Source organism: Sciurus carolinensis, chromosome 5 (genome assembly GCF_902686445.1).
Source record: "Sciurus carolinensis chromosome 5, mSciCar1.2, whole genome shotgun sequence".
Classification (NCBI taxonomy): domain Eukaryota; kingdom Metazoa; phylum Chordata; class Mammalia; order Rodentia; family Sciuridae; genus Sciurus; species Sciurus carolinensis.
The window spans coordinates 3,651,793-3,677,704 of NC_062217.1; the positions used below are offsets into that span (position 1 = coordinate 3,651,793).

The 25,912-nt window shown below is 45.8% G+C and overlaps 1 protein-coding gene across 4 annotated transcripts in view; it reads right to left on the reverse strand.

The window, feature by feature from the left end:
• Window positions 1–25,912, reverse strand: part of Myo16 (myosin XVI) — a 606,187-nt gene that overhangs the window by 109,152 nt on the left and 471,123 nt on the right. For all 4 annotated transcript variants that reach the window (XM_047554578.1, XM_047554580.1, XM_047554577.1 and 1 more), the window contains exons 24-27: window positions 9,701–9,776; window positions 5,595–5,770; window positions 3,338–3,418; window positions 2,695–2,900 (exon numbers count right to left, since the gene is read on the reverse strand). In XM_047554578.1, the coding sequence (XP_047410534.1) occupies window positions 2,695–2,900; window positions 3,338–3,418; window positions 5,595–5,770; window positions 9,701–9,776 (539 nt within the window). The remainder of the gene's footprint in view (window positions 1–2,694; window positions 2,901–3,337; window positions 3,419–5,594; window positions 5,771–9,700; window positions 9,777–25,912) is intronic.

Consider the following 25,912-nt stretch of genomic DNA (forward strand, 5'->3'; position numbering starts at 1 on the left):
AAGAGAAGGCGATAAAGGCCCTGTTTCATCACTGGCTGAGTGGGATGCACCATGTGGTGTCCCCGTTCACAGTGCTGGGCACTCTAAGTGCAGAGGAGTCACCTAAAAATCTTGACAACTCTGCAGGTCTTCATTCAGTCAATCTGAGAGGGCAGGATTGCACGTGCCCCGCAGATTCACTTTGTTTATCCTGACACTGGCAGACAGCAACACTTGGCTGGAGGAAAACAAAGCAGGAAACACACTGTCCCCGGGTGACGACACCAAGGTCCTCAAAGAGTTGTCCTGACACTAGCAACTTCAACGTCACCTGGAAGTGTGTTGGAAATGCTGGCTCACAGGTATCACCTAAACCTACAGAATCTGAACTCTGTGCCAGGTGCCTGGGAATCTACATAGTACCAAGCATGTGTGCAGATGCTGGAGACTGCCATTCTAGGGAGTGCATTGCAGGACAGCTGGCCCTCACGACCACGCCCACCCATGGAAGCACATGAGCCTCTGCAGTCACATGCTGGGGCAGATGACTTCCCTGGCCCCGGGACACTGTTCTTAACTGCTTCCTATTGGATCACAAAGGGAGCCTCCACAGAGGACTCTGAATTCCACCCCTGGTGGATTCCAATTCAGAAAGCCTGCAGCACATGTGGGAATCTCTTACTTTTAACTTACACATGGGCAGGTTTAAACCTCACTGACTCCCAAGACCACTTGCATCTCATGGGGTGGGAGGGATGACCTCAACTGGTAAATGTACTGTGTGAGACTCGTTAACAAGCCAAACACCGGAAGCTTGAATGTGCTTCCACCTCAGGGAGGGAGAAGGTAGATGAAGAGCCTTCCTAAAAAGAGCTGTCCTAACCAAGACATGTACAATCCAGGGACATGCCTACCTCCAGCCAGAGTCGCTACAACATTACTCCCACATTCAGGTCTCAGTTATTTCTACTTTGCAGTTCATCCCTATGAATTAAGAGATGGTGTGTCTCTTATCTCATTTATAAGCATTATTGCAGTTTTTAAACACCAATATCTCGTTTACCTGAAGTACAAATTCTGTAGGCTAAACATGTCCATTCCCTGGGGTTGAATTTATCTTTCATTTTCTGAAGAAATTGTTAGTCTCTGTTCTCTGGAGGGCTCCAATGGAGCTCATATGATGTTTATTTTTTTTTTCCTTTGTGAAATTTATCAAAATGAACAATATACAAATGCTATGTATTCTTCTGGAAAAACAAATGTTTTAAAAATTAAATAGAAGTTTAGCCACAGCTTAAATATTATGTCCTTTGTTCTGAACTTAATATTTAATTTAGGGATTGAAGTTTCATTTTATTTTGCTTTCATCTAGCAGCTTCTTTAAACTTGTGGCTCACTGAATTGGCAACAGAAGTTTTAAAATCTTTTTTTGGTCAATGGTTTATCATACTAAGTCATACAGTAAGCTTTTAACCATAAATACTAGATTTCACACTTTTATTCTTGTACATCAGTATTATTTTAAAATTCCATCTTAGATTGCGTAACATTCCTAAGGGTTTTCTGGTTTTCTGTTTAACCATCTCCCTTTTATTTTTTGAATGCCTAAAACCAGATTATCATTGTCATGTTCATGAAGATCAACACCAGCTTCACTTGAAAGCCAGATCCAGTTCCAAACGGCTCCTTCCCGTGCCTCTGCAGCTTTCCGGACAGAGTCGGCCCCCGAAGGCCTGAGGGGTCTCTATCTGTAGATGCGTTCGCCTGTTTTGTCAGTCATGCTCCTGACCTGAGCTTGCAGACAGCGTGCTTGGCGCTAGGGCTGGCTTGCACAGTGCCGGCCGGCACATGCTTAGAAACTGAGTTAACACTCATCAACTGATTTAAAAATTTTGGATACTAGTAAATATTGTTGATTTGATTAAAATCAGACTAAGGTTTCTGATGCAATAAAAACACATATGAACATATACTCAGCCTGATCAGTGAGGCTGGTTCTGGGTGGGGCAGGGGCTCCTTGCAACCTTCCCAGGTAAAGCTGCTGCAGAGCAGGGCTACCCCTGCCGAGATGTGGCCATGCGTCAGAGATGCTCCTGGTGCCCCGCTCACTGTGCCTGGGACGCTTCTGAGCTGCCCATCTACAAGAAGGGCCAACAGACCTCTCCTCTGAAGGACCAGGTAACAGCTGCTTTATATTTTACTCTGTTGCATGCCGTCCCCCTTACCCGCTGTACTGCAAAATGGCCACAAACAATACATAAATAAATATTATCAGGTATGCGCCAACAGAGCTTCATTTATACAAAACAAGGGGTGGGCTGTATTTGACCCACGAGAATGTTGGCGACCCCTCATCTAAATGGTATTTTGTTCCTGGATGAAAAGGAGGAAATAACCCAGACATGTTTTGCTTTTAAATAATAATCGTCACACAGGCATTATATGTCACTACTCTATAAATCTTTAAATCCAGGGAAAGCCACACGTTTAAGGGAACGTGAAGGCAGTTTCTAAAGTGTCTCCGGCAATGTCTGGTGCCTCTGCATGGAAGCTCTGCCGGTGATTTCACTGCATTCCAGAGCTTCTCCCTTCCTCCAGAGAAGAAAGTAGGTGGTGAAGGCAAAGCCAAGAAAGCAGCCACGTACCCCACCGCGGTGACGTCCGTGGGCCCCACTAACAGCAGGCCAAGCGCCCTCCGCACCCGAGGGGATTTACCTGGACAGGAAATCTGCGAAGGCAAGGCGCACAGGGTACCCGAACCGGAAGACCTTCACCACCTCCAGGACCCCGAGGTATTGCAGCTGAGCCGACACGTAGAAGTGATCAAACACATCGGGCAGCTGTGAGTTATTGGGTTTGATGCAATGAACGAAGTGCGGGGTGCAGCGCTGAAGCTTGCCGGTAATGTCCGCCAGGGATTTCTACAGGGAAAGAAAATCCCAACTGATTCACCCCGAGAGACACGGGCTGGAAACTCAGAGCGTTTTTGTTTTTTGTGGAACCGGGGACTGAACCCAGGGGCACTTTACCGCTGAGCCACATCCCCAGCCTTTTATTTTTTGAGACAAGTTCTCAAAAAAGTTGCTGAGGCTGGCCTTGACCTTTTGATCCTCTTGCCTCAGCCTCCAGAGTTGCTGGGATTACAGGCATGTGTCACTGTGTCCAGTTTTTTTGTTTTTTGTTTTTTAATACAAATCTTTATCTCCAATCTGACTCTGTTGTGTATTACATATTCACTCACTGTGTGTGAGTGTGTAATTTTCCTTGAAGGTACTCAAACTGTCAGAAATGGAAATAATGCCATGTGACCCTCGTGTGGTGGACACAAACTTGCCAGGCCTTTGAAATTTCCACTAACCCTGAGCTGTGATGCTGTGCTGGTGGGATCGCCCCGTTCCAGTCTTTGAAGGAATGTAGACGTTCCTTTCTTTTTTAATATCTGTAAAGAGAAAAGAAGGAGGGAGGGAGAGGCAGGGAAAGGGTGAACACATTTTTATACTAGATTTCCGTTTAGAAGGAAAAAACAGAAACTAAGCCTTGCATCCATGTCAGTTCTCAGGCAAGTCATAAACAGACCCTAAAAATCAGGACCAGATGGTTTTCTGTAAGTCTCCTCTAACTTGATGAACAGCACCTGAAGGCCAAGTAGAGCCAAGGCCGCTGCCCTTTCAAGTGCAAGGCTGTCAGTCACTCAGGTCCACCACCATCTGCGCCCATCTTCGTTTGAGAACACACACAGATCCTGATCACCTCCCTGCAGTGTCCTGGTCATTCCTCGTCCTTTGTATTTATCGCTCTCTGGGGCAAAAGCATATTTCATGTTACAAAGACTGGATACTTCAATTGTTAGTTGCTTCCTTAAATTTAACCATAAGCAGTATTGCATGTGTGTGCAGGTTGGATGCTTTCTTACTCATGTTTTCTTTCCCTTCCTTTTCTCTCTCTCTTTCTCTCTCTCTCACTAATAAAAGAGGTTAGCAAGTTATTTGTCTGTGAAAAATGACAATAAACTGTTTTCTTCATTAAAGAATCATACAGTTCTTAAAAGAAAAATGATCACAGGTGGTGAAGATTGAGTGATAACAGATTTAAACAATCAGAGGGAATGCAGCCAGTGGGCGAGGATCAAAGGGCAGGATGTGATTAGTTAAATCCCAGCAAGGGTTAAAGGAACCTGGGTCACTAGTGCACTGCCACATTCACAGCACCACACAGACTCAAACCAACACATGGATTGATTGAAAACCGTTTCTCTCAAAATAACAAGATTTAAGAAAAAAAAAATCTGATGCAACACTCCTCTGAGCTCCGTGTTGCTCCTCATTGTGATGGACTCTGAGCTGGAGGATTGACTGTTGCTCTGTGAACGGACTGGCCCAAGACGCTTCCTACTAATGCAGCAAACAGTGCAGCATGGGTCAAAGCCCGTCCTCCCGGCTGCCGGGCTCACATGCAGGACGAGGGCAGTTTGAAGGGAAGAAGTGAGGATGAGCAGGTAAGGATCAATCAGAGCAGATCGGTCTCCATCCCGGGTTCCGTTCCAGGTGGGGGAACCACTGTGAACCCCTGCCTTCTACAGTCCTCCAGCTCACGATGTGTGATGATGGAGGCTGGAAAGGGCAGTCCAGAGGTGTGCCGTGATCACTTGCTCTGATTTACAGGAGGAAGGAGAAAGGCAGAGCCAGAAGGGACATAAGAGCCATAGGAATGGAGCTGGTGCTTCATCTTTTTATGTAAAAGACTCCATTTTCTATGCAGAGAGTGACTTCCTGTGCTCATCCAGTTCTGGACCAGTACACCAAAGGGCTCTAATTCTAGGACCTGCCAGTCACACACACACACACACACACACACACACACACTCCCCACCACTCTACTAAAAGAGTTAACTTAATTATGCTTTCATTTTAATTGGAAAGCTAAGATACATTCCAGCAGGCGGCAACAACTGCATTTCTAAAATTGATGGTCCTGAATGCCTTCCCAATTCCACGCCTCCTCTTCTATTCTTTGGTAGACACAAGCAAAATAACTAGGATGCAGTCTGGCACTGTATTCCTAAGAAGCCTAAAACACTTCAAACATGTCCGTATCCGTTTGTGAAATAACTCTTTACAGAGATTTTAGTTCTCTTCTAGAATTAGAACCTTCAGGTTATACAGACATTCAAATTTGTGTGAAACAAATGTTAAAATTGGTATCATAAAAAATAAGGTAAAAATCTACAAATAAACAGCGGAAGTATTCTAGCACCTGAAAATGCACTATGCCTGCAAGAGAAACAAGTTTTGGTTCAGAAGCCCCAAACCTGAGAAGTGATAAGGAGGTAAGCTTAAACCCTCGAAGCCTACTGGCCCCAAATCAGTCCCCATTCATCCAAAAGAAAGATGAAAGGCAAACGAGATGTCACACAGGCAACTGAATCGTCACCAGAGTGCACTCTCCTATACTGTCCTTTCTCCAGGGTGGTCCTGGTGGGTGTCCTTAGCTTTAGTTCTTTCTATTAGAATATAAGTTTCCTTCCGTGATTGTATGAAATTGTGATTTTGTTTTTAAAGAAGAAAATATCCAAGCAAACTTAGAAACCACCAAGCAAAAATCACAGAGTTGCCTACCGTGCTAAGCTCTAGGTAATTCTTGTTCTCTCCGACAATTGAGGAAGCTGTCGTTTTCTTACTGAGCAGGGCAGATTTATGTCCTCGGAATTTAAAGGAAGGATACGAAGATATGAGGGATCCTGTTGGTGACAATTTCGACTGGAACAAATGATTGATCACGACATTTTCACTAGCTAGGAAATAAATAAATGGATGTTGTAAGTGGTGTTAAAATCATTATTTACTTGAACATTCTTATTCCTAAGGAAGTGCCTTAACCACTGAAGCAATCTGTGCTAAGATGTGAAAGGTCTGTAGGTGGCAGGTCTGCCTTCCCCACAGTCCTGTCTCACCCCCTAACCCTTGCTGCCCTGGGCCAGAAGTCCTGACCCCTAGTTCTCCACCTGAGCTCCTGGCCCTTGGCTCTCTGCCTGGCACTTTCTCCTGGTTGTGGGCACTGAATCTGGCCAGCTCAGACCTGAGGGTCTTCGGTACAGTTGACTGAGTTATGGAAACATCTGGTTTTGGTCAGCAATACCCCCACTACTCCAGGAAATGGCTACCCAGGAAAGCAGTACCCTGGGATGTAGCTATTTCATAGCCTCACCTGGTTGTACCTGTTGTTAGGTTAAAAAAGGGGAGAGAGCACCCCTTTTGTTGACTCAGTCAAGCTGCCAAGGTCAAAGTGAGCTGATACATTTTAGATGCTAAGAAATTCTAGTGATTCTGGATCCAGGTTGCTATCTTGACATGGCAGAGAGAAGAGGAGATAGAATGAGTGGATTCTGAATCACATTTTAACAGCAAGGTGAAGACAAAGGAGGAACATTTTGGGGTGGGTTGTCTGTATGCAGATAGTGTTGGAGCCTAAGTTTCCTCTTTAAAAATGATGATGACGGTACCTTGAAGGTTAGTGCAAAGTTGAAACGTGAAATAATGTGCATCAGTCATTTAGGACCATGCTGCGTCCATCCGGCAGTGAGCAGCCTGTGAGAGAGAGTGGTTCAATTGCCACCTTTCCCACACTCAATTGTTTTGCTTGCCCAGGTGCAAAATAAGGCAGATAGAATTTAAATCTGCAATGCCTTCAGTGAAAAATCACTACATTAATAAACAAACAGGGAGCTGGGTGCAGTGACACACACCTGTAATCCCAGCGGCTTGGGAGGCTGAGACAGAAGAATTGCAAGTTCAAAGCCAGCTTCAGCAAAAGCTAGGCACTAAGCAACTCGGTGAGACCCTGTCTCTATATAAAGTACAAAATAGGGCTGTTATGTGGCTCAGTGGCTGAGTACCCCTGAGTTTAATCCCTGGTACCAGAAATAAATAATAAAATAAAATAAACAGACAAGCACAGACAGCTGTCAGAGAAGGGGGACATAATTATAGAGGCAGAAGTAGGAGGGGACCCTGTGGTGTTGGCTTAGAACTGCAGGAGAAAGTCATGGCTTTTTCATGCACAGTTGCATGTCTATGCGGCATCTAGGTCTGTCTCTTAAATGCTGAGGTCCGAAAATGCCTGAAGTCAGCGATACTGCAGAAGCAGTGAGCTCGCCAGGACCCAGACCTCAATTCCATTCTTCTCTAAGATAAATCAGGCTGATTCTAGATCGGAAACAGTCTTGGAAGACCAGATATAGGAGAACAAACATCAGGAGAAGGCATCAAAAGGACACAGGAGCTGGCTTGGAGGTGTTCCGATAGGCCAAGCCTTGGAGAATTTTAGCATCAAAATAATGATGCAGTGGATTATGGCTCACTGACTAAAATAAGAACACCTAAGTCCACACTGATGATATAAGCAAAGGAGCCAGTGAAGGAGGAGACGCGGGAGTGTCACAGCAGAAGGCCACTGTCCGTGGGAGTACGGCATTCTGCAACGGTAAGAGAAATAACTGACTCAGGCAAGCAGGACCCACGCCTGCAAATCCAGCTGGTGGGAGTCTGATGGAGCAGAACAGTCACCCAGTCCCAGAGCCCTTCTCACAGGTTGCTCGTCAATGCTAAGCGGGGAAGAGCAGCCTCTGCAGTACGAGAGCCTAGTGCACACCCGCTTCTCAGAGCAGCCCTGAGTTAATGGCACCAGGGACATTTCTGGGGGTCACTGCCTTTGAATACCGTGCACTGAGGACTTGTGCCACCCCTGTGGGCTTCCTGGCAAAAAAGCACAGCTTGCTTCTGATATGTAAAAATCAAATAGCCCCAAGTTGCACAAAATAACTGGTTTTTAATTTTTTAAAATAATGCCATGAAAAACAAAGAAAAGCCATGGAACTGTCCAAGATTAAAGATTAAAGTAAAATGGGAAATCACTACAAAAGACATTAATGGGACAATTGCCAATGTTTTATATGAGTTCTGTACTAGATGTCAACATTGTATCAATGATCAATATTTTGATAATTTATTGAGTTCAAGTAAGAGAATGTCCTCATTTTCAGATATGCACTAACATTCAGACATTAGCAGACAAGTGACTTGTTCTCAAGTGCTTCAGAAAATACACATGCAGAGGAGGAAGAGGGCGGGAGAGAGACCGAGGGAGGGAGGGAGGCGGAGTGAGGGAGGGAAGGAAAGTCTGTGAACGCCCTGAGCTGGGGAACACACTGGGAGTTCTTGGTACTAAGTTAGAACTTGTCTTTGAGTTTGAAACCACTTCAGAATAACAACATGGGTTATATACCATAACCCATGTAAATAATAACAAAGCAATTATTATTCATCTGTACAGCAAGCCTGTATATTAGTGGGCCACGTATATAATGCACCACATTATCTTCCAGCTGAGGGATAACAGCCTTAAAACTGAAAACACCAGACATAAATATGGACCAAAATATTTGCCCAGTCCCCTGTCATTCATATATACATATGAATATGTATATATAATCTGTCATCACCATGAAATACAAAAACAAAGCATTGTGTCAACTTCTAAAACATGGTATATATGAGATCTTCATTAAAAGATAAGATTCAAAGGAAAGTGCATTAAAAATAAAAGTGCAGGTAATTGCAAACTAGAAGCAAGATATTTCCAATGATTAGAGGTGGGATCAATTACTTCAATTCCTCCTTCCTCCGTGATATCATCCCCAGTCCATGCTTTAACATTAGTCTCTGCTAAGAAAACGCCAAGTAAGTGCACGTTCTGAGAGGCAAGCAGAGTAACCTCCTGCTTCTGGGAAGACTCAGCGCTACAACCATGCTCCTGCGACCTAGGGCAAATGTGTCCTGAGACCAGAAGTGACATGGACATCTGATTTCCAGTTCAGAGGCACCCAAGTATTTCATGAAAGGCATCATGTGCTTCCTGTCCCAGGAGAGACAAATGATCTGTTGCATCCAGAGCACCGTAAAGCACAAAAGATGATGAGCTTACACTCACTAAAGGGATTAGTAGAAAAATGTGAATTACTGCAGAAAAGCTATTAAGAAAATGATTACTAGAGGAGACAGGATCGTATATATATATACATATATATATATATACACATATGTATATACACATATATATGTATGTACAATTGGAGTATTATGAAGTGTTTTATATACAGTATAGAATTTAGTCAATGTATGTATAAAGTATTATAGCCCACTAAGTAGAGGAACTGATAAATCTGTATATATCTGCAAATACAGGTGCGCGCGCGCATGCACACACACATATACATACATGCAGATTGATGAACGTACTGGCTCCTTCTACTTAGTGGCATTAATACCCTATGCCTGGATGTGCATAAGAATAAAATACCTTCCCTAGTTGTGCTTTATGGTACCCTAAGTAATGAAATTCGCCCGACTGTGGCCCAAATAACTCTGGACGCCATATTCGTCTTCATTAGTCTTCACAGAATAGCTTTTTCATATTCATACCACTCAAGTAGTAAAGGTGTTTTACATTCCTGTCTGCTAAAAGCTTAGTTAAATTACAGTTTCCATTGGGTTCCAAATTAAATTATAACCAATGTACAGTGTGGCAAGACTCACTCATTATTCTGGGCATTACAATGCAAAATATATTTCAATTATCCTTTAGCTGGTAGCATATTTTGCAGGAAAATATTCAAGAAATAAGGAATGTATGGCATTTTAACCAGTGTAGGGGTAAAGCAACTTACTTTTCATTACAAATAGAAGATTCTGTGAAAGGGAGTCTTTATTTTTTTCAATTGCTCCAACAATTTCATACATTACCTACAATAAGAGAAAATAGCATAATTACTAAGGATTAATCATGACCATGAAAATAAATTCCTTTAAAGAACAACTCGATTCAGCTGAAGTTTTGAATTATTCATGGAAAAGTGTCTGCAGGTCCGAAAGTGCAAAGCTATCGCCGGCATGTTCTCCTAAACATAAAGATGGGACGTTGCACCTCTTCTGTTTTGCAAGGCTCTCTTCTGATCCCTAAGTTTAAGGCAAAGATTGAGGACTCATATCCTGTATCCCCTTTATTCTTTTTTTTTGGGGGGCGGGGGTGCTGGGGATCGAACCCAGGGCCTTGGGCTTACAAGGCAAGCACTCTACCAACTGAGTTATCTCCCCAGCACCCCCCTTTATTCTTAATCCTTTATTCTTAGGATTGCAACTCAAAAAAGTCAGCTAACCAAGTACAGATTCCTGACACGTAGGCCGTGCAGTGTGGTGGTGGACAGACAGTCCATCATCTCCTTATTAAGGGGAGCTGTTAGATCATTTGATAGCCAGTTCATGAGATTCTTTTGAATGAAGAAAACATGGGAAAGGATTATTTCTGGATTATCCAGCAGAAAATTTTCCTTACCATAGTTTATTTAAGAACACATTTGAATGACTTAATTGCCTGGTCTTGTGGGTATCCAGTTTGGCTGGGAGACCTGATCTTTCAAGACACGTTTTCACTGCATCTATCTGAACTAAGGATGACCTCTCAGTGAGGTCATGAGACGCCAAATCAGCCACACCTCTATCACGAAGCCTGTCCATTTCAATATTGGCTCCTTTCAGAAGCATCCTGGGCACAGAACCCTGGGCATAGTGCCATGGGCTGTCCTTTCTCTCCTTACCATCACCCCTGGTGGAAATCCAAGAGGGAAAAACAGTGGCTAGACCTGCCACTCTGGGATTTCCAGGGAGGACTGGGTCTGTGGCAGGAGGGGACTGGACAGACACACAGAGGCCATGAGTCCATGTGGCTTGTGGGAAGAACCTAGAGAAGGGCCACACGATCCCTGGTGGTCCACGTTCGCTACATAGCCTGTGAGCCCCAGTGCTCAGATGTCCTCCTTCAATAAAGCTCTATGTCGACTCCTTGTGGTCACAGGAGCCTGAACAGCACAGAGCAGGTCTCTGGTTAAAACTGAAGTTCAAGGCCTCCCTGTTGGAGACTCCAAATGGCTAAGTTCCCCAGGAAAGGGTATTTAACAGAGAACAAGCACAAACATCCAAAGAGGGCAGTTTGATATTTGTAAAGCACACAATTTTTATTTATTTATTCGTATTGTATTATATATTATATTTACTTATATTATTTATATTTATCTGTTCATTTACATTTATTTTATTGGTAGGGAATTTGCATACAATGAATGAATCACAAAGCAGGTAAAATTAATCACTGTGATCCTGGGCAAACCCCAGCAGCTCCTATAGTTCTTCTGGTGTTAAATCACATTCTCCAGGGCCTCAACTCTAAAAGCCCTTCGTAGAGGGAAATGAGAGGGAGGCGGGGCAGCAGCATGCAGGATGGTGGACTGAGACAGAGAGCATGACCCTGTGTACATGTGTGATTACACAAGTGGTGTGAATCTACATCCTGCACAACCACAGAAACAAAAAGTTGTACCCCACTTGTGTACAATGAATCAAAATGCAGTCTGTGAAAATAAAAAAATTAAATAAAACAATAAATAAAATAAAAAGATACAAACGGACACAGTATTGACAGACGGAGTTGAGAGGCCACAGTAGATATCAGACACTACCAATTGAGCTCAGTATTTTATTGTAATTACTATTGTAATCAGATGACTGACAACATAGTGCATAATATTGGCATTAGTGGATTCTTGATATGTGGTTTTGAATATTTATTTTTGGTCCCAGATTTGACATGAAGTATTGCTTCAAGGAATCTTTTCATATTTTCGTGGCGAGATGACAACTGAGATCACCCTCTGCACTCGGGGGTGCACAGTAGCACCTTGCCACCGCACCAGCTGGTGTTTCCAGGACCTCAGTGGACAGAGTGGAGAACCACACACAGCACACACACACATGCACAGGCAGGTGTGTGCACACACATTTCTCACTATATTCAAAGGCAAAATGCCACTGAATTCCATATCTGGTCTTTTAACCATGGTAGTTTCTTGAATCTAAAGAAGTGTGACATTGGCTTTGTCAAAGGAAACTTAAAAATCTAAATAAATGGTGTCCATTCATGCCTATTTACTAGGTACATAATAATGTGTTCCCATCACCTGTAAATATTTTGAATTAGCACTTCGATTTAAATTTTTTATTATTTCATTTGTTTTTTAGTTATACATGAGAATAGAATTGATTTTGACATAATTATAAAAGTATAGAATATAATTTGTTCTATCTCAGTTTCCAGTACTTCCTCTTTCCCTCCATTTCTCCCTCTCCCTGTTCCCTTCCCTCTACTCTACTGATCTTTCTGCTATTTATTTCTAGATTTGTTTTTTTAATTAGTGTCTCATGAATGCACATGATGGTGAAATTCACTGGGGTAGATTCAGACACATACATAGAAAAGTTAGGTGAGATTTACTCCACTCTCTCCCTCTCCCATCATTTCTCCCTTCCCTTCATTCCCTTTGTCTACTCCACTGTTAAGATAATTTTAGATTTATATGAAGTTGCAAAAAATAACCCAGATAGATTGTGTGTACCCTTCTTCAGTTTCCTGCGAGGGTAGCATCCTACAAATAATCACAATGGAGACACTGATTAGTTTAGTGGAAACAAAACATTAACATCAGCACATTGATCCTGAGTGTTGCCAAATTGGGGTTATGCTCAATCTCCCAGAAATCGTTATCTATTTGTGAGGCTCTATTTCCGGGTTCTTTATTTTGCTCCGTTGATCTGTGCGTCTAGCCTTTGGACACTCTCTTGGTCACTGCAGCTTTAGACCACAGTGTCTAGTCCCACAGGCTAATTCCTCCTACTCTACTTATAAAACTGGCCTCAGCTAATTCAGTGTCTCCTTTTCTATAACTTTTAGAATAAAATTACCTTTTCCTTTACACCTACACAATTTTTGCTGTGTTTTTTTGTTAGGAATAGCATTGGGTCTGAATGTCAATTCAGGGAGACTTGACTGTGTTCATTATTACTAAGTAGATGATTTAATCTGTTGTCTTTTAATCCATGAACATATCCTTTCTCTCCTTTTAATTAGATTATGATTTCTTTCATCAGCATTTTGTGGTTTTCAGCATAACATTCTCTACATATTTTGCTAGATTTATACCCAAGTACCGCATTGTGTATGAGTGACTGTAAATGTTATTGCATTTTTAATCTCAGTGCCCATTACTAGTATTTAGAAGTACAATGGAATTTTTATGTTTGTCTTGCATCTTTTGACTCTGCTGTACCCACTTATTATTTCTTTGAGGTCTTTTTTTTTTTTTTTTTCCAATTTTGGTAGATTCCTTGGGATTTTGCACACTGAAATTTATGTCTTAAATAGACAGGTGCAGACTTATTTCTTCCTTCCCAGTCTATCCACTTTTGATTTCCTGTCTTGCCTCATTACACTTGCTAGCACACAGTGGACATCCTTGCCTGGCTTCCAATCTAGGGCTAAACCTTGTTTTCAGCATCACCAACACTGCCCGCAGCAGGTTGGTCACAGGCAACTTTATCAGGTTGAAGCTGTCCCCACCATGTCTATTTTTCTTAGGGTTTTCCTCATGAATGGATATTGAATATTATCAAATCTTTTTTTTTTTTGATTTGTTGATATGATGCTGTGCTTTTCTTCTTCTTTAGCTTGTTAATATGATTGATTACTTTGATTGATTTTCAAACATCGGATTGTCTTTGCACTCCTGGAAAAAATATCCATTGGCCATGGCAGACAATTCTTTTCATATGCTCCTGAATTGTGGTTGCTAATATTTTAACAGTGCTTTGCATCTATATTCATGAGGGATATTTATCTTTAGTTTCCATGTGTGTCTGCATGTGTCTGTTAAAGTCTTTGCCTGGTTTTGGTCTCAGGGTAATACCAGCTTTATAAAACAAATTGGGAAGTGTTCTCTGTCTTATTTTCTGGACAAGTTTGTATAAAGTTGGTGTTAATTTTCCTTCAAACATTTGGTAGAATTCTCCAGTGAAACCATCTGGAACGGGGATATTTCTTTTTTGGGAGATTTTGAATTACAGATTCATTTCCTTGATAGGCCTATTCAAATCATCTGTTTTATATTGGGTGAACTGAGGTAGCGTGTGTTTTTTGAGGAACTGGTCCATTTCATGAAATGGTCGAATTCGTGCCAGAGTTAGTGGTCATGCTGTCTTTCGATCTTTATGGTGTCTGCCAGGCATGCAGCTATATTTCCTGAATCTTCCTGTTTCATCTCTGGCTACCTGTGTTTTTTCTCTTTTTCCTTTGTCCGTCCTACTAGAGGTTTATCGTTTTTATTGATGCTTCCAAAGGTCAGCTGTGTTTCACGGATTCTATCCTCTCCTCTCCCCAATTCCACTGGCTTCTGTTGTCACCGCTTTCCAAGGCTTGCTTTGGTTGACTTTGTTCCCTAGTTCTTGGGACAGAGGCTCAGACGGAGTTCAGACTTGCCCTGTGTTTTAATATGTGGATTTAGGGCTATCAATTTCCCCTTCAGTCTTGTTTTGACTCACAAATTTAATGGGTGGTATTTTCATTTTCATTCCATTGAACACTTATTATTTTTAATTCTCTCGAGGTTTTCACTTTCATCCGAGGGTTATGTAAAGGGTTTTGCTCAGTTCCCAGGCTTTCCTTATGTCTAGTGTAGTGCCACTGTGGTACTACTCCACTTCTTGTCATTTCTTGTCATTTCTTTTGAGTGGTTTTGGTTTTGATTTATGGCCCAGCATACGGTCTATCTTGATACATGTTCCATGGGGACTTTAAAAATGTGACTTCTGCTTCCGTGGGCTCAGGTGCTCTGTAACACGGAGGGGATCCTGTTGGTCGATGGCTGTGTGGCAGCTCCTACGCAGCTGTTCCAGCAATTGTTGAAACAAGGGTGCAAGTTTTCAACTTGACCTTCTTTGTTCATGGCTTCCCTTGGTACCACTTGCGGGGAGGAGGCAGGGCACCACCTCAGCTCCTGGGCATGGACAACTGGTCCCCACTCCACCTCCCTGGACGCGCAGCAAGCATGGGTTCTCGAGACTGCTGGGTGGGGACAGCAGGACCACAGTCCTGCTTCTCTGGCCGCGAGGCAAGCAGTGTGGGGTGAGGGCTTCTGCACTGCTCCCCATGTTGGGGGGCGCTGCCCGGGCAGCACTGGAAGCCTTGAGCCCCCTCTGCTCTGACCTGGCCCTGGGGGCAGGGACGTGTGGGTAGCGCACACCCAGACTCAGCACAGTGCTGAAATCTGATGAGCTGAATATCTGAATTGTGCAGCTCAAAAGAAAACTATACTCAAAATAAGAGTAAGTAAAAGATTTGTTTGTTTTAAAGATGTTTTAGATGGTCACAGTTAAAAATGGTCCACGTTTTGATTTGTCTTGAATGAATAGACAACCTTTGTCAATCCTACTAGATAAGTCAAGCTTTCCAGAGAAACAGCACCGATAGCGTGATATACGTTAAGATCATGGGGAATGGCCTCAAACAATTACAGAGGCTGAGATCTGCCATGGGCAAACTGGAGACCCAGAAAGCCAGTGTAAAGTCCCTAGCGGGAGGGCCATGGCTTGGAATCCAGACTGAGTCTGAAGTCCTGAGAAGCTGGGTGCTGCACAGGGTGGATCTGCGTTCAGCTCAGCAGTCGGACAGTGAATTGGGAGTTTCTTCTACCTCCAGTGCTTTTCGGGCCCTGGAGCGTTCATGAGACCCAGCCGCGTGCCCAGGCAGATCTGAACTACACAGCCCCACTCAGAGAGCTCCCTGCTTTTCTAAAAATGCACATCCTTAACAACAAGTAAAGATTGTGTATACTTATGGGGGTATAGTGGGATGTTCTGATCTAGACACACACTATGGAAAGGGCCACTCACCCTCTTGGGCATCCCCTGGCCTAGTCAAACCCACACAGTGTCTCAGCCTCACAGGCCCCGCTCTCTGAGGTGCTGAGCTGTGGGGGAGGAGCTGGGCCTGCCTGGCAGATGGGCCTGCGTCCAGCTTTTACTCTCAGCGCCCAGGAGGCTGGGGCAAGGTACTGGGCTTGCCCAGCTTCCCACCTGCAGGCGGTGGTGGCTCCCGCTGCAGCTCTTTCTCCCCACCTCTGCCTCTCACCTTGGAGGCAGGCTTGCTTTTCCCTACTTGTGCACAACACCTACAGTGTTCTAGCTTTTAGCGCCCATCCCTGCTTCTAATGCGCACCTGTGCTGCTTCTCAGCCCTTGTCCAGATTTGTTTCCTGTCACTGGCTTGAGAAGAACCCATGGAGTCACCCGGGCCATCTACCCAAAGCTGCCACAGGGTCTTTCTGCCATAGGAGTCATTCCATTCCTGTGCTCTGTTGGTTGAAAGGCACTTAGACCCTCATGAACGTTGCTCCCGAACAGAAGGTTCGTCCCGAGGAGTAAGCCCCAAAGCCCAGGGGAATGAACGGAAGAATTTCCGTGTAGGGGAAGACACCGTCTATCGCAGAAATCACCTGTAGCTTTGGGAGCCTGGGGTGGTGGTGAAGCCAGAATTAAGAATAGGTAGTTAGTGTAGAAATAGGGGATCGGGTCAAATCGAGGAAATGAAGCCATGAAGCCATCTGTCTCTGGAAGTTGGAGACTGCCCCTGGGAGAATGGAATGTCAAGGATCTCCAGAGCCCATTGATTACCAAATTTACCTGCCTTTATCAAGGACTGCAAGCAAGGAGCTGCTAATTAATGCCCCCTGGGCCCTTACCTGCCTGAATCACCTTGGCCCTCCCCCTGCCTATGGCTTCTCACTTAATGCAAAACCAGGCCTAGTCACTAGGCAGGAAGGAGAGATAAACGGGGAGAGAACTGGAGAACAAGAGACTTTAACTATAAAAGATGTAGGGTGTGCTCACTTCTTGGGACTTTAGAACACCAGCCACCCTTCTTCCTGCCGGGAGAAGTCTGTATTATCACCTTTAAATAAAACCTGCTTGATATGCTTGCTTTGGCGTGCTCCTCTAGTGTTCAATCATCAACATTAGAAGGAGCAGAACTTGTCATGGTTAAATGGCGGTTATCAGTGGGAGAATAGAGAAAGGTCCTTTTCCCAGAGGTGCCAGCAGGGGGCAGAAGCGTCGGGAGCAGATTGTAGGCAGCAGGCCCTGCTGGTCATCCAGGAGCTACACCACTCAGGGATCTCTTCCTTTTGTTCTTGCTGGCTTATTATTTAGGAAATGAAAGGAAAAAGACATGACAGTAATCAAAGACGGAGGCCAGGCCAAGGCCTTCCTGTCCCCTGCCACCTTCACATAATGGATCCGCGGGCCTTCTTCTTCCTCCCGCTCAAGGATTGCAAGACGGGATCCTTGCCGTCTGTGACAGCCTCCTCATGCATTGAATAGAGAGATTTATCTTCCTACAACCTGCTACAAATCTTTAAGGAAATTGTCATGCATTCAAAAATTTCCTTTGGAACGATTCTGTTCACTAAATGACTCAAGAGAGCCTCGGCTTCGCCTGCGTTTCAGCCGTGATGGCTGGCGAGCTTCCCACGGGCGCCAAGCGCAGGGTGCGACATAAGCGAGAGCAGTGAGGCTGCTTTGGGGACGCACTTGCTGCACACTCTGGCGCTGCAGTAAACACAATTAGGAGACAAATCATGTCAGCTCTAGAGGGAGAGAGGGAGGCATAAAACTCCTTCCACAGCTGTGAATCGCGGTTCATCAAGACGCCGAGGTTCCTGGCTCCACAAAGAAAATAGAAGCTCGGCTGTGGAGCCGTGCGTTCCCCTCCTAACTGAAGGCTGTCAAGCTCAGGCTTGGCTAATCACCAAGGCAACTGGCATCCAAAGGCGAGAGAGCACCACAGAAATAGCTCAGCCTACCAAGGCGGATTCTCAGGCCCGGAACTGAAAGGAAGAGCAGCCTCGCCCTTTCCCGCCCTGTTTAAGAAGGTGCAGGGGTCACCGTGCTGGGCAGGGAGCTCCTCCACGGCCGCTCACCCCTGCTTGGGTCTCATGCCCAATGGGGACTGTGCACAGCTGCGGGGCCTGTGCCAACCTGAGGGCCCGTGTGGCTACGCTTCCAGCGTTTCTCAAAGCAGGGTTCCAGAACCCCTGCGGAACATCTGCATTCATTAGCACAAGAGCAGATCCTTTAGACTTCACCCCAAACTCTGGACACGTTGTTGGCAGCAGGGGAGCCAGGATTCTGCAGTTCCCACCCGCTTCCCGTTGATGCCACTGCATGTCAGATTTGGAGACTCACGGATGCAGAAACTGAATGAGAGGGCGATGGGGTCAAGGAGGGGCAGTGGGTTGCAGGTCAGGGACGGGGACTCTGGCTCTAGTTTCCACCTGTCAACTGCAAGTCACTCCTGGGCTACGCTGTGGTCCTTAACTGTGCAGCTGAGCTGTGAGCTATCCCTAAGCTCTTCTCAATTCGATTTGCTGTTGAACTCTGGCCAGTTCGCACAGCAGTTTAATGATTAGCACAGCCCACCAATAAAATCACTGTGGTAAGGGGAGGAGAGCGAGCCCTCTGTGGATATGTAAACAGGCCTGAGGGGATGTCGTCTATTTAGACTTCTGAACTGCTTTTAGTGTGGCCAGTGACAAGGGTTAGTAAAGTGTACCTGTCATTGGACTGTGATCAGGATTAAAGAAATAAATTTGGAAAAAATCAAGCAAAGCAGTCGAGACTAACCATAACACAAAGTATATTTATAAAATTTGGGAAATACTAAAAGTAACAGAGTAAAACATGACCTCTAACTCCCATTTCTACAGAGAGTCAATCTTCAATTTCTGAATCTGTTTCTGCCTATAAAATCTAATTCTGTCTATGTGTGCACTCGAGAGGGGACGCAGGTGCCTTGTGACGCCCAGCTTCCCACCAGTGTCCTTGGCTGCAGCTGGTCACTGCCCAGCTCTGCCAGGCTCTGCATGCCCTGGGCTCCTCAGAGCCTCTGCCGGGCCTTTAGAGCGTGTGTGCTGGAGGCCTCTGGCAGCGATGGGAAGCGGCAGGGGACGGAAGCTCTGGTGCTCACCCTCCCCCACCAGGAACCGCGGCTCCTCCCAGGTGCATCCAGACCCACGCCTCGCGTCCCAGCTTCCCGGGTCAGCTGCCAGGGCTCCAGCGTCCTCCGCCTGCCTCCCTGCCTGCCATGCAGAGCCTGGGTGTCGCCTCACTGTCCTCCATCTGTCTCCTCAACTTCCTGTGCGACCTCCTCCCTGTGATCACTTTCTTCTCTGTACAAATGCAGGGCCATTTCTTCCCTAGACTGGATGGTGCCAACCCCACCGTTCTCCCTTCTGGCTTGTCTTTTCCTGTCTTGGGCTGGCAGTTCAGAGGCTCCTACCTGGAAGGCGACTCAAAGAGGTCAGAGTAGACGTGGAGCTCACGCCACCCCCGATCCCAAACGAGGGACCACTCCTCACTATAAAGGGAAGCCAAGGGAAGGGCACCAGGTCGGGAAGCAGACCAAGTGGTAAGAGAGGCTCATCACAGGAGAGCAGAGTGGGAAGGGAGAGCTGGTGTCCCCACAGGGCGCCCTCGAGGCAGGGCACACCATCGCAGGGTGGGACCAGAGGAAAGGAGGAGAAGGAACCAGGGCAGGGGCTGAAGACATGCGAGAGGCACGCTCCTCCGTCCCCCAGCTCAGGCCAGGCTCCGCGCAGCAGGTGCTTCTGAGTGGCCGAGGCAGTTCTGGGTTTTGGCAGGCCCACTCCCGAGGCTCCGTGCGACTCGCATCCTGCGCCTCTCCTGCTGCAGCTTAACCGGAGCTACCCATAATCTGCCCACAAATCACTGCATGTGAATCAGAGCATTTTCTACAGTCTGCATGCCCTACCTTATAAAGCAGTATGAAAAGGTCGAACCAAATGGCTAATTACACTATTACACAATTACACTGCTTCTGATATGAACATGTACATTTCCATGTGGCTGAAGTTAAAGCTCCCCTAACAAAGCCACCCCCGGTCACAGTTCAGGCATTTAAGGGTTCCATGCCAGATTGCAGCATGGATAAGTTACGCGCGTGGCCGTCAGTGGCGTTCAGGATTGACTTGTATACTGTGAGTGTGTCCTTCTATCTGACTGTGCTTCACTGATACATCCATGAACATATCTAGCCATCTGTCCACCTCCTGATCCTGCAGGACTGCTTTATTGCTTAAATGGCATCCAAGTATGGCCATCATCAAAAAGTATGTGAGAAAAAAAAACACTCAATCTCACTAACTGTGGGGAAATGCAAATCAAAACCTCAATGAGATATTATTTCACCTCGGCTTTTTAATCAAAGACAAAAAATAACAAGGGCCATCAAGGATGTGCAGAACGGGGACCTCTCGCATACCTGGAGGGAGAGAATGTACATCAGCACAGTCACTACGGAAAGAGAGAGAGAGCTACCATATGCTCCAGAAGTCCCACTGCTGGGTATCTACCTATCTAAAGAAGACAGAATAACTGCACCGAAAATATGATTGCACTCCCATGTTTATTGAACACTGTTCACAGTTCCTAAAATATGGACTCAACCCTAGCTAGATGAATGGACAAAGAAAATAGTAAGTGTGCCTACCATGGGGTGTTATCCCTCATAAGAAGAAAATCAGGTTATTGGCAGTAACCTGGATGGAAATAGAGGTCATTATGTTAAAAGAAGTAAGACAGACTCTGAAAGATAAGTCCCAAATGCCTCACTCATTTGTGGAAAATAAAACTTTGTTCTCATAGAATGGAATGGAACAGTGGCCACTAGAGACAGGGGCGGGAAAGGAGTAGGTGCATCAGTACAGTTCAGGAAGGAGGGAGCAGCTCTGGGTTTCCGGAGCACTGCTGGGTGACTGCTGGTTAGACAATCTATGGTGCGTTTCAAAAGGACCAGAAGGGCACAGAATTCCCAGCAATGAAAATGGCTGACGTTTGAAGAGACGTTACCCGATGAGTACTATGCACTGCACACACAGCCCAACTGCCATCATGTGCCCATGGAGAGCTGCAAATACTGTGTCTCAGTTAAGAGCACTGGCCGGAAGCACTTTTGCACTTCCTGCCCCATCCTCCAAGTCAAAGAAGGGCAGCCTCGGGGGCACCCTGCCCACAGCTGTGACTTGTCCTCTAGGGAGGTGCTGTGCCCAGGTACTGGGGGCACTGGGAGTGGCAGCCCTGTGCCGTGCAGCAGAGGTCCTGGGTCGCCGAGCACACAGCAGTCTGTTCCTGGTGAAGGACACCGGACATGGAGATGTCTCTATCTTGTCCACGAAGCAGAGCACCGTTAACTCCTGCTGAGGGACATGTGGGGAGGCTGGGAAGATGGAGTCCAGCGGAGAGGCCGGGTGGATGAACACCAGAAACCCAGGGCCACAGGGCGGGGAGCATCCAGGAGGAAGGAGCCTCACCCACATTCTGCGAAGGGCTACCAGAGTTCCTAGGGGAGGCTGAGCGTGTGGCAGGGGCAAGCACCCACTGGAGAGTCAGCTTGACCGTCTGGAGGCTCCGTGAGAGGGGCGCTCTGGCACGGTGCAAGACAGGCGAGCCCTTGGCCTGCGGGGGAGGAAGTTTACCATGGAGATCAAGAGGCTGCCTGCACAGGGACTTAAGTGGCAACTGTTGGTATTTTTAAAATTATTATTATTGGGCTCTAGAATTCTTAATCATTGAGTGGAGTCTGTGAATGCCAAGGAGCACAAATAAAGAAATTTCTATAGCAGAGAGGCCAGGCACATCCCTGGAGCTGCCCAGGCTTCTGTCCAGTTCCAGGGAAAGAACCACCCTTGCTCAGTGCATTTTGAAAAGCAGTGCAAGCCAAAAATAAAATTAAATCCTGACACATCCTCCGAGTGCTGCCTGTTCAACTCCCAGGTACAGGAAGGCCGAAGCTCTAGAACAAGCTGGAAGAGCCACTGCTGAGAGAGAGAGCAAGGCGTATTCCTTTCCCCAGAGAAGTGGACTGGGGTGAAGTGCTTCAGCTGAGCCACAGTGAAGCCCCTCTGGTGCCACTCATTCAGACCTGCTGCCCGCGAGTCAAACCAGGAGGGTGCATCTGGTTTCCAGCCATGTTTCCAAGCAGGAGCACAGCTGAAGCAGGGCGGTTGAGCAAGCCTCCCTTCCCTCCTGTGGACGCTCCCTGTTACTCCGTCAGTAGTGCTAGGCTACAGGAGAGGGAGAGGAGACCAGCGTGATGTGAGCCGGCCCCTGGAGGACAGCCAGGCATCTGCAGGGAAGAGAAAGACTGGAAGGGGAGGAGCCTGAGTCTGGGCATTACGGGCCAAGCATCCCTGACCTGAAAAGCCCAAATCCAAAAAGCTCCAAACTTCAAAGAAAACATTCTGAGCACAGATACGGCTCTCAAAGAGACTTGGATTCTGGAGCATTCTGGTTTGGGAATTTTTCAGATTAGGACTGCTCAACTGGTAAACTGTAGGGAAATATTCCAAAATTTCCCTATTCCCCCAAATTCTGAGATGTGATCCCAGGCATTTCAGCTAAGGGACACTCAGCCTGCAACAGGGGTTCCTGTCATGCTAGGAGTTGAAAGGTGGGTGGGTATGAGGGTTGCCTTTACTTGTGTACCTCTCTGAAGTGAGAAGACAGAGTCTGTGAGAGAGCAACAGGAGAGGCGGGTAGTTTACAGGTCTGCAGCCCACGAGGAGCTGGAGAGCTGGTAGCGCCTTGCCTACCACGCTGAACTAGGGGGTCCATCTGCTTCCCACCCTGAGATCATCAATATTTATGGAACAGAAGTAAATTCACACATCCCTCATATTTATAATCCCTTCCTGCACCATGTTATTTACATGCCGCAAAACATAATCCTTAGAAAAGAAGTGGTTAGGATTAACAGATGATAAAAATGCAAACTTTTTGAAATATACTCGTGAATTCAATATAGCACTTCAGAATATATGTGAAGATTGGTTTCAGCAAAATAAATAAATGATCATTTTCAGCAAACACAACGTGCCCAAGTATTTTTCATGCCTGGCTTCCGCTTCCCGCCCGAGGCTTACCCAGTGGTGAATTAGCTGCATACACTGCCGCACTGACAAACAGAGGCTCATAAACAAAGGGAGTCTGTCCAGGGGTGGTGCACATTTCCTTCTGGACACCTACTGTTGATAAATACCGATTAACAAAGGAGGTGAAGACCAGGAGCACACAGTGAGGTGGGAGACAGTCCCTATCTGGACACTTAGGAATTTGGTCATTACCTTGAACTTGGCACAGCTGAAGTCCATGAATGTGCTTCATTCATTCCTTTTAAGGAAATAAATACCAGTCAACCCACAACAAAACGCCAATTGTATAGGAAGTCTAAAACTCCACGTTGAAAGCTTCTGTCAGCCCTGATGGTGGTCAGGCTGTGCTCCAGCTCTGTGGGATGGTGGGATTCTCTCTGAGATCCCTATTCTCCTTCCTGCCCCAGCAGAAAGGAAATGCTGATCCTGGTCCCCAGACAAGCTGCCAAAGGTCAAAGCACCATCAGTAATAGAGCACAAGGAGCCCTGCAGAGTGAGTTGTATTTTTCAGAACGTCTGCCGAGAGGTGAACAGCTGCAGATGTAAATTAAGTCCCTTCTGTGCAGGTCAAAATATCTTTGTCAAGTAACCTTTAATAGTATCAGTTTGGCTGAGACCAGACAGATTTGATTGTTCTGTCTGGGGATTCTGCCTGGAGAAAAGAAAAATAAATGGAAGCTGCCCCATTGATTGGTCTGTCGGCCTTGTCTTTTGATTTAGAGGTTTACTTTCAGAGTCTACTTGGGTACATTGTGTCTCCCACAAATCTCCAGGGGGTGGAAGTCAGCTATAAACGGTGTAACCAACACCAGGGGAATCGGGAAACTGAGGGGCCAAGATGTTCCCGGCACTCTCTGTTAATGTGTTGAAGGGCACAGAGGTCAACCTTATGCCTTATGTCACCTGGAACCTTGTGCACCAAGTGTGGAGATGAAGATGAAGATCAGCTCCTCCAAAGGCGGGCACATCCTTCTCGGGAAAAGGAAAAGAATCCAGGCGCTTTGTCGACAGGTTCCAAATCAGTAACGTTCTTGTCCTGCATCATTTCCATCAGGAATTGGATCCCCACAAAGGCCTCTGAAAAGGAGTGGTGTGAACAATCCTGTCCAGGAAACAAATCTTACCTGAAGGGTATGACTTAGCGGGGTGGAGAAGGAATTCCAAGGAGGAGCAAAGCTGAAGTCCACCCACAGAAGACACATCTGCGAGCGCACTGTAGCAAGAGGCTTGAATTTTTACAAAGCAGAATATGTATATAAAATTGTGGAGGAGGTTTTAATTTTCTTATGGGAAATGACATTGAAAGGATTTTTAAATGTGCAGTAAAATTTCATAACCTATCTGCTCAATTAAAATATCAGTCCCAAAACTAAATGATGAAGGACATAACTTTAACAAAATTGTTTTTGACCTAGGTAGAGTTACTCACCAAAAAAGCAACACATATTATCTAATGAAAACCAGAATGACACATTAACATAGATTAAAAAGGTGTCCATCTCTGTCCCCTCTAGCCCAGGACTACAGTCCCCAGAGAGCCGCATCTGAATTTTCTGCCCTTGGCTCTCACAGAACTCTCTCAATGTGACAGGCAAAGGGGAGAACACCACAGTGGAACTGGAGTGTGACATCTGTCCTGCCGTCGGTGGAAGTGACACTGGTAACATTGGGATATGCAAGAGCAGAGACTTCCAATGTGATCTAAAAGACACTGCGTGTTGTAACGCGGGCACATTGACAAGAATCAATTGATTTTCTGAACAAATCAAGGATATCCTGCCACCTACTTGATCTGAGTCGGTCACTGGCACACCAGCATTCACCAGACAACGTGACAGTTGATTAGAGGATCCTCACACGTCTCCTGGTCTCGGGTTGACTGACGGGTTCCAGTTCTTGCTGAGTGCTGCCATTCCTGCCCTGAGAACTTCCAACTACTGGCTGGAGGTGGCTGGCTTGTTTGAAGCAATGTTTAAAAGTAATCACCCTGCACTTATTGCTAGCTCAGCCCGAACCTTCGGAATAAGGATAGGAGATTCGTAATCTTCTTTTCTTTAATTGTAAATTTCATGGATGCAGCAACAGAGGTCCTGTGCTTCTCAGTCACACAACAGTGGAGCTGAAACCCGAACTCAGCTGGGGGCCTGGGGCTTGGGGAACCTCTTCTCTTCGCTATACCACACATTCTGTGAGTAAGACAGTGAAACTTCAAGAACGTTGCCCATATGTTGTTAGAGGGAAGAACACGGGGTACGTGAGGGACAAGCTAGGGTGCTGTCACCTACTGGCCTATCTTGGAATGAATAATGTCCCCAAGCTCATGTCCATCCAGAACCACAGAACATGGCCTATTTTGGCAAAAGGGTCTTTGCTGCTGTAGTTAGTTAAATCCTCAGGAGAGCACTTTGGGTTAGGATGGGCCCTAACTTCTTACAAGAGGACACACAGGGGCAGGCCATGTGATGGGGCACACCTTGGGTGGGGTCTGCGAGCAAAGGAATGCCCAAGTCAGGAAAGGACTGCAGACTGTCCCTCAGAGTCCCCAGAAGGAACAACACAGCTGACACTGGGGTCTGGACTTTATCTCCAGCACTGTGAACCACTCAGCAAGGGGCCACTGTTACGGCAGCAAGGAGACAACATGTAGCTGTTCAGTCTACAGGGTGTCACTGAAGACACCAAAGTTTCTTTAAGGAAAACTCATTTGGAGACGTTTATATACAAGGATAAGATAAAAAACGTTTCAGAAGCACTTTTTAAATTGTAAAATGCCACACTTGTATCAGGCATCATTATCGATGAGGTCAGGGAGAAATCAATGAAATCTAGATTAGGAAGAACTTGATCCTTGGGAAGATGGACAAGATTTGGAAAGATTGGGCAATGGGACTTCCAGGTGAGTAAATCCACAGGAACAAAAATAGATGAATATGTGCAGGAGTCACTCAAAATGAATCAAATGAAATAAAAGAAATTCTACAATGTCACAAGGTAA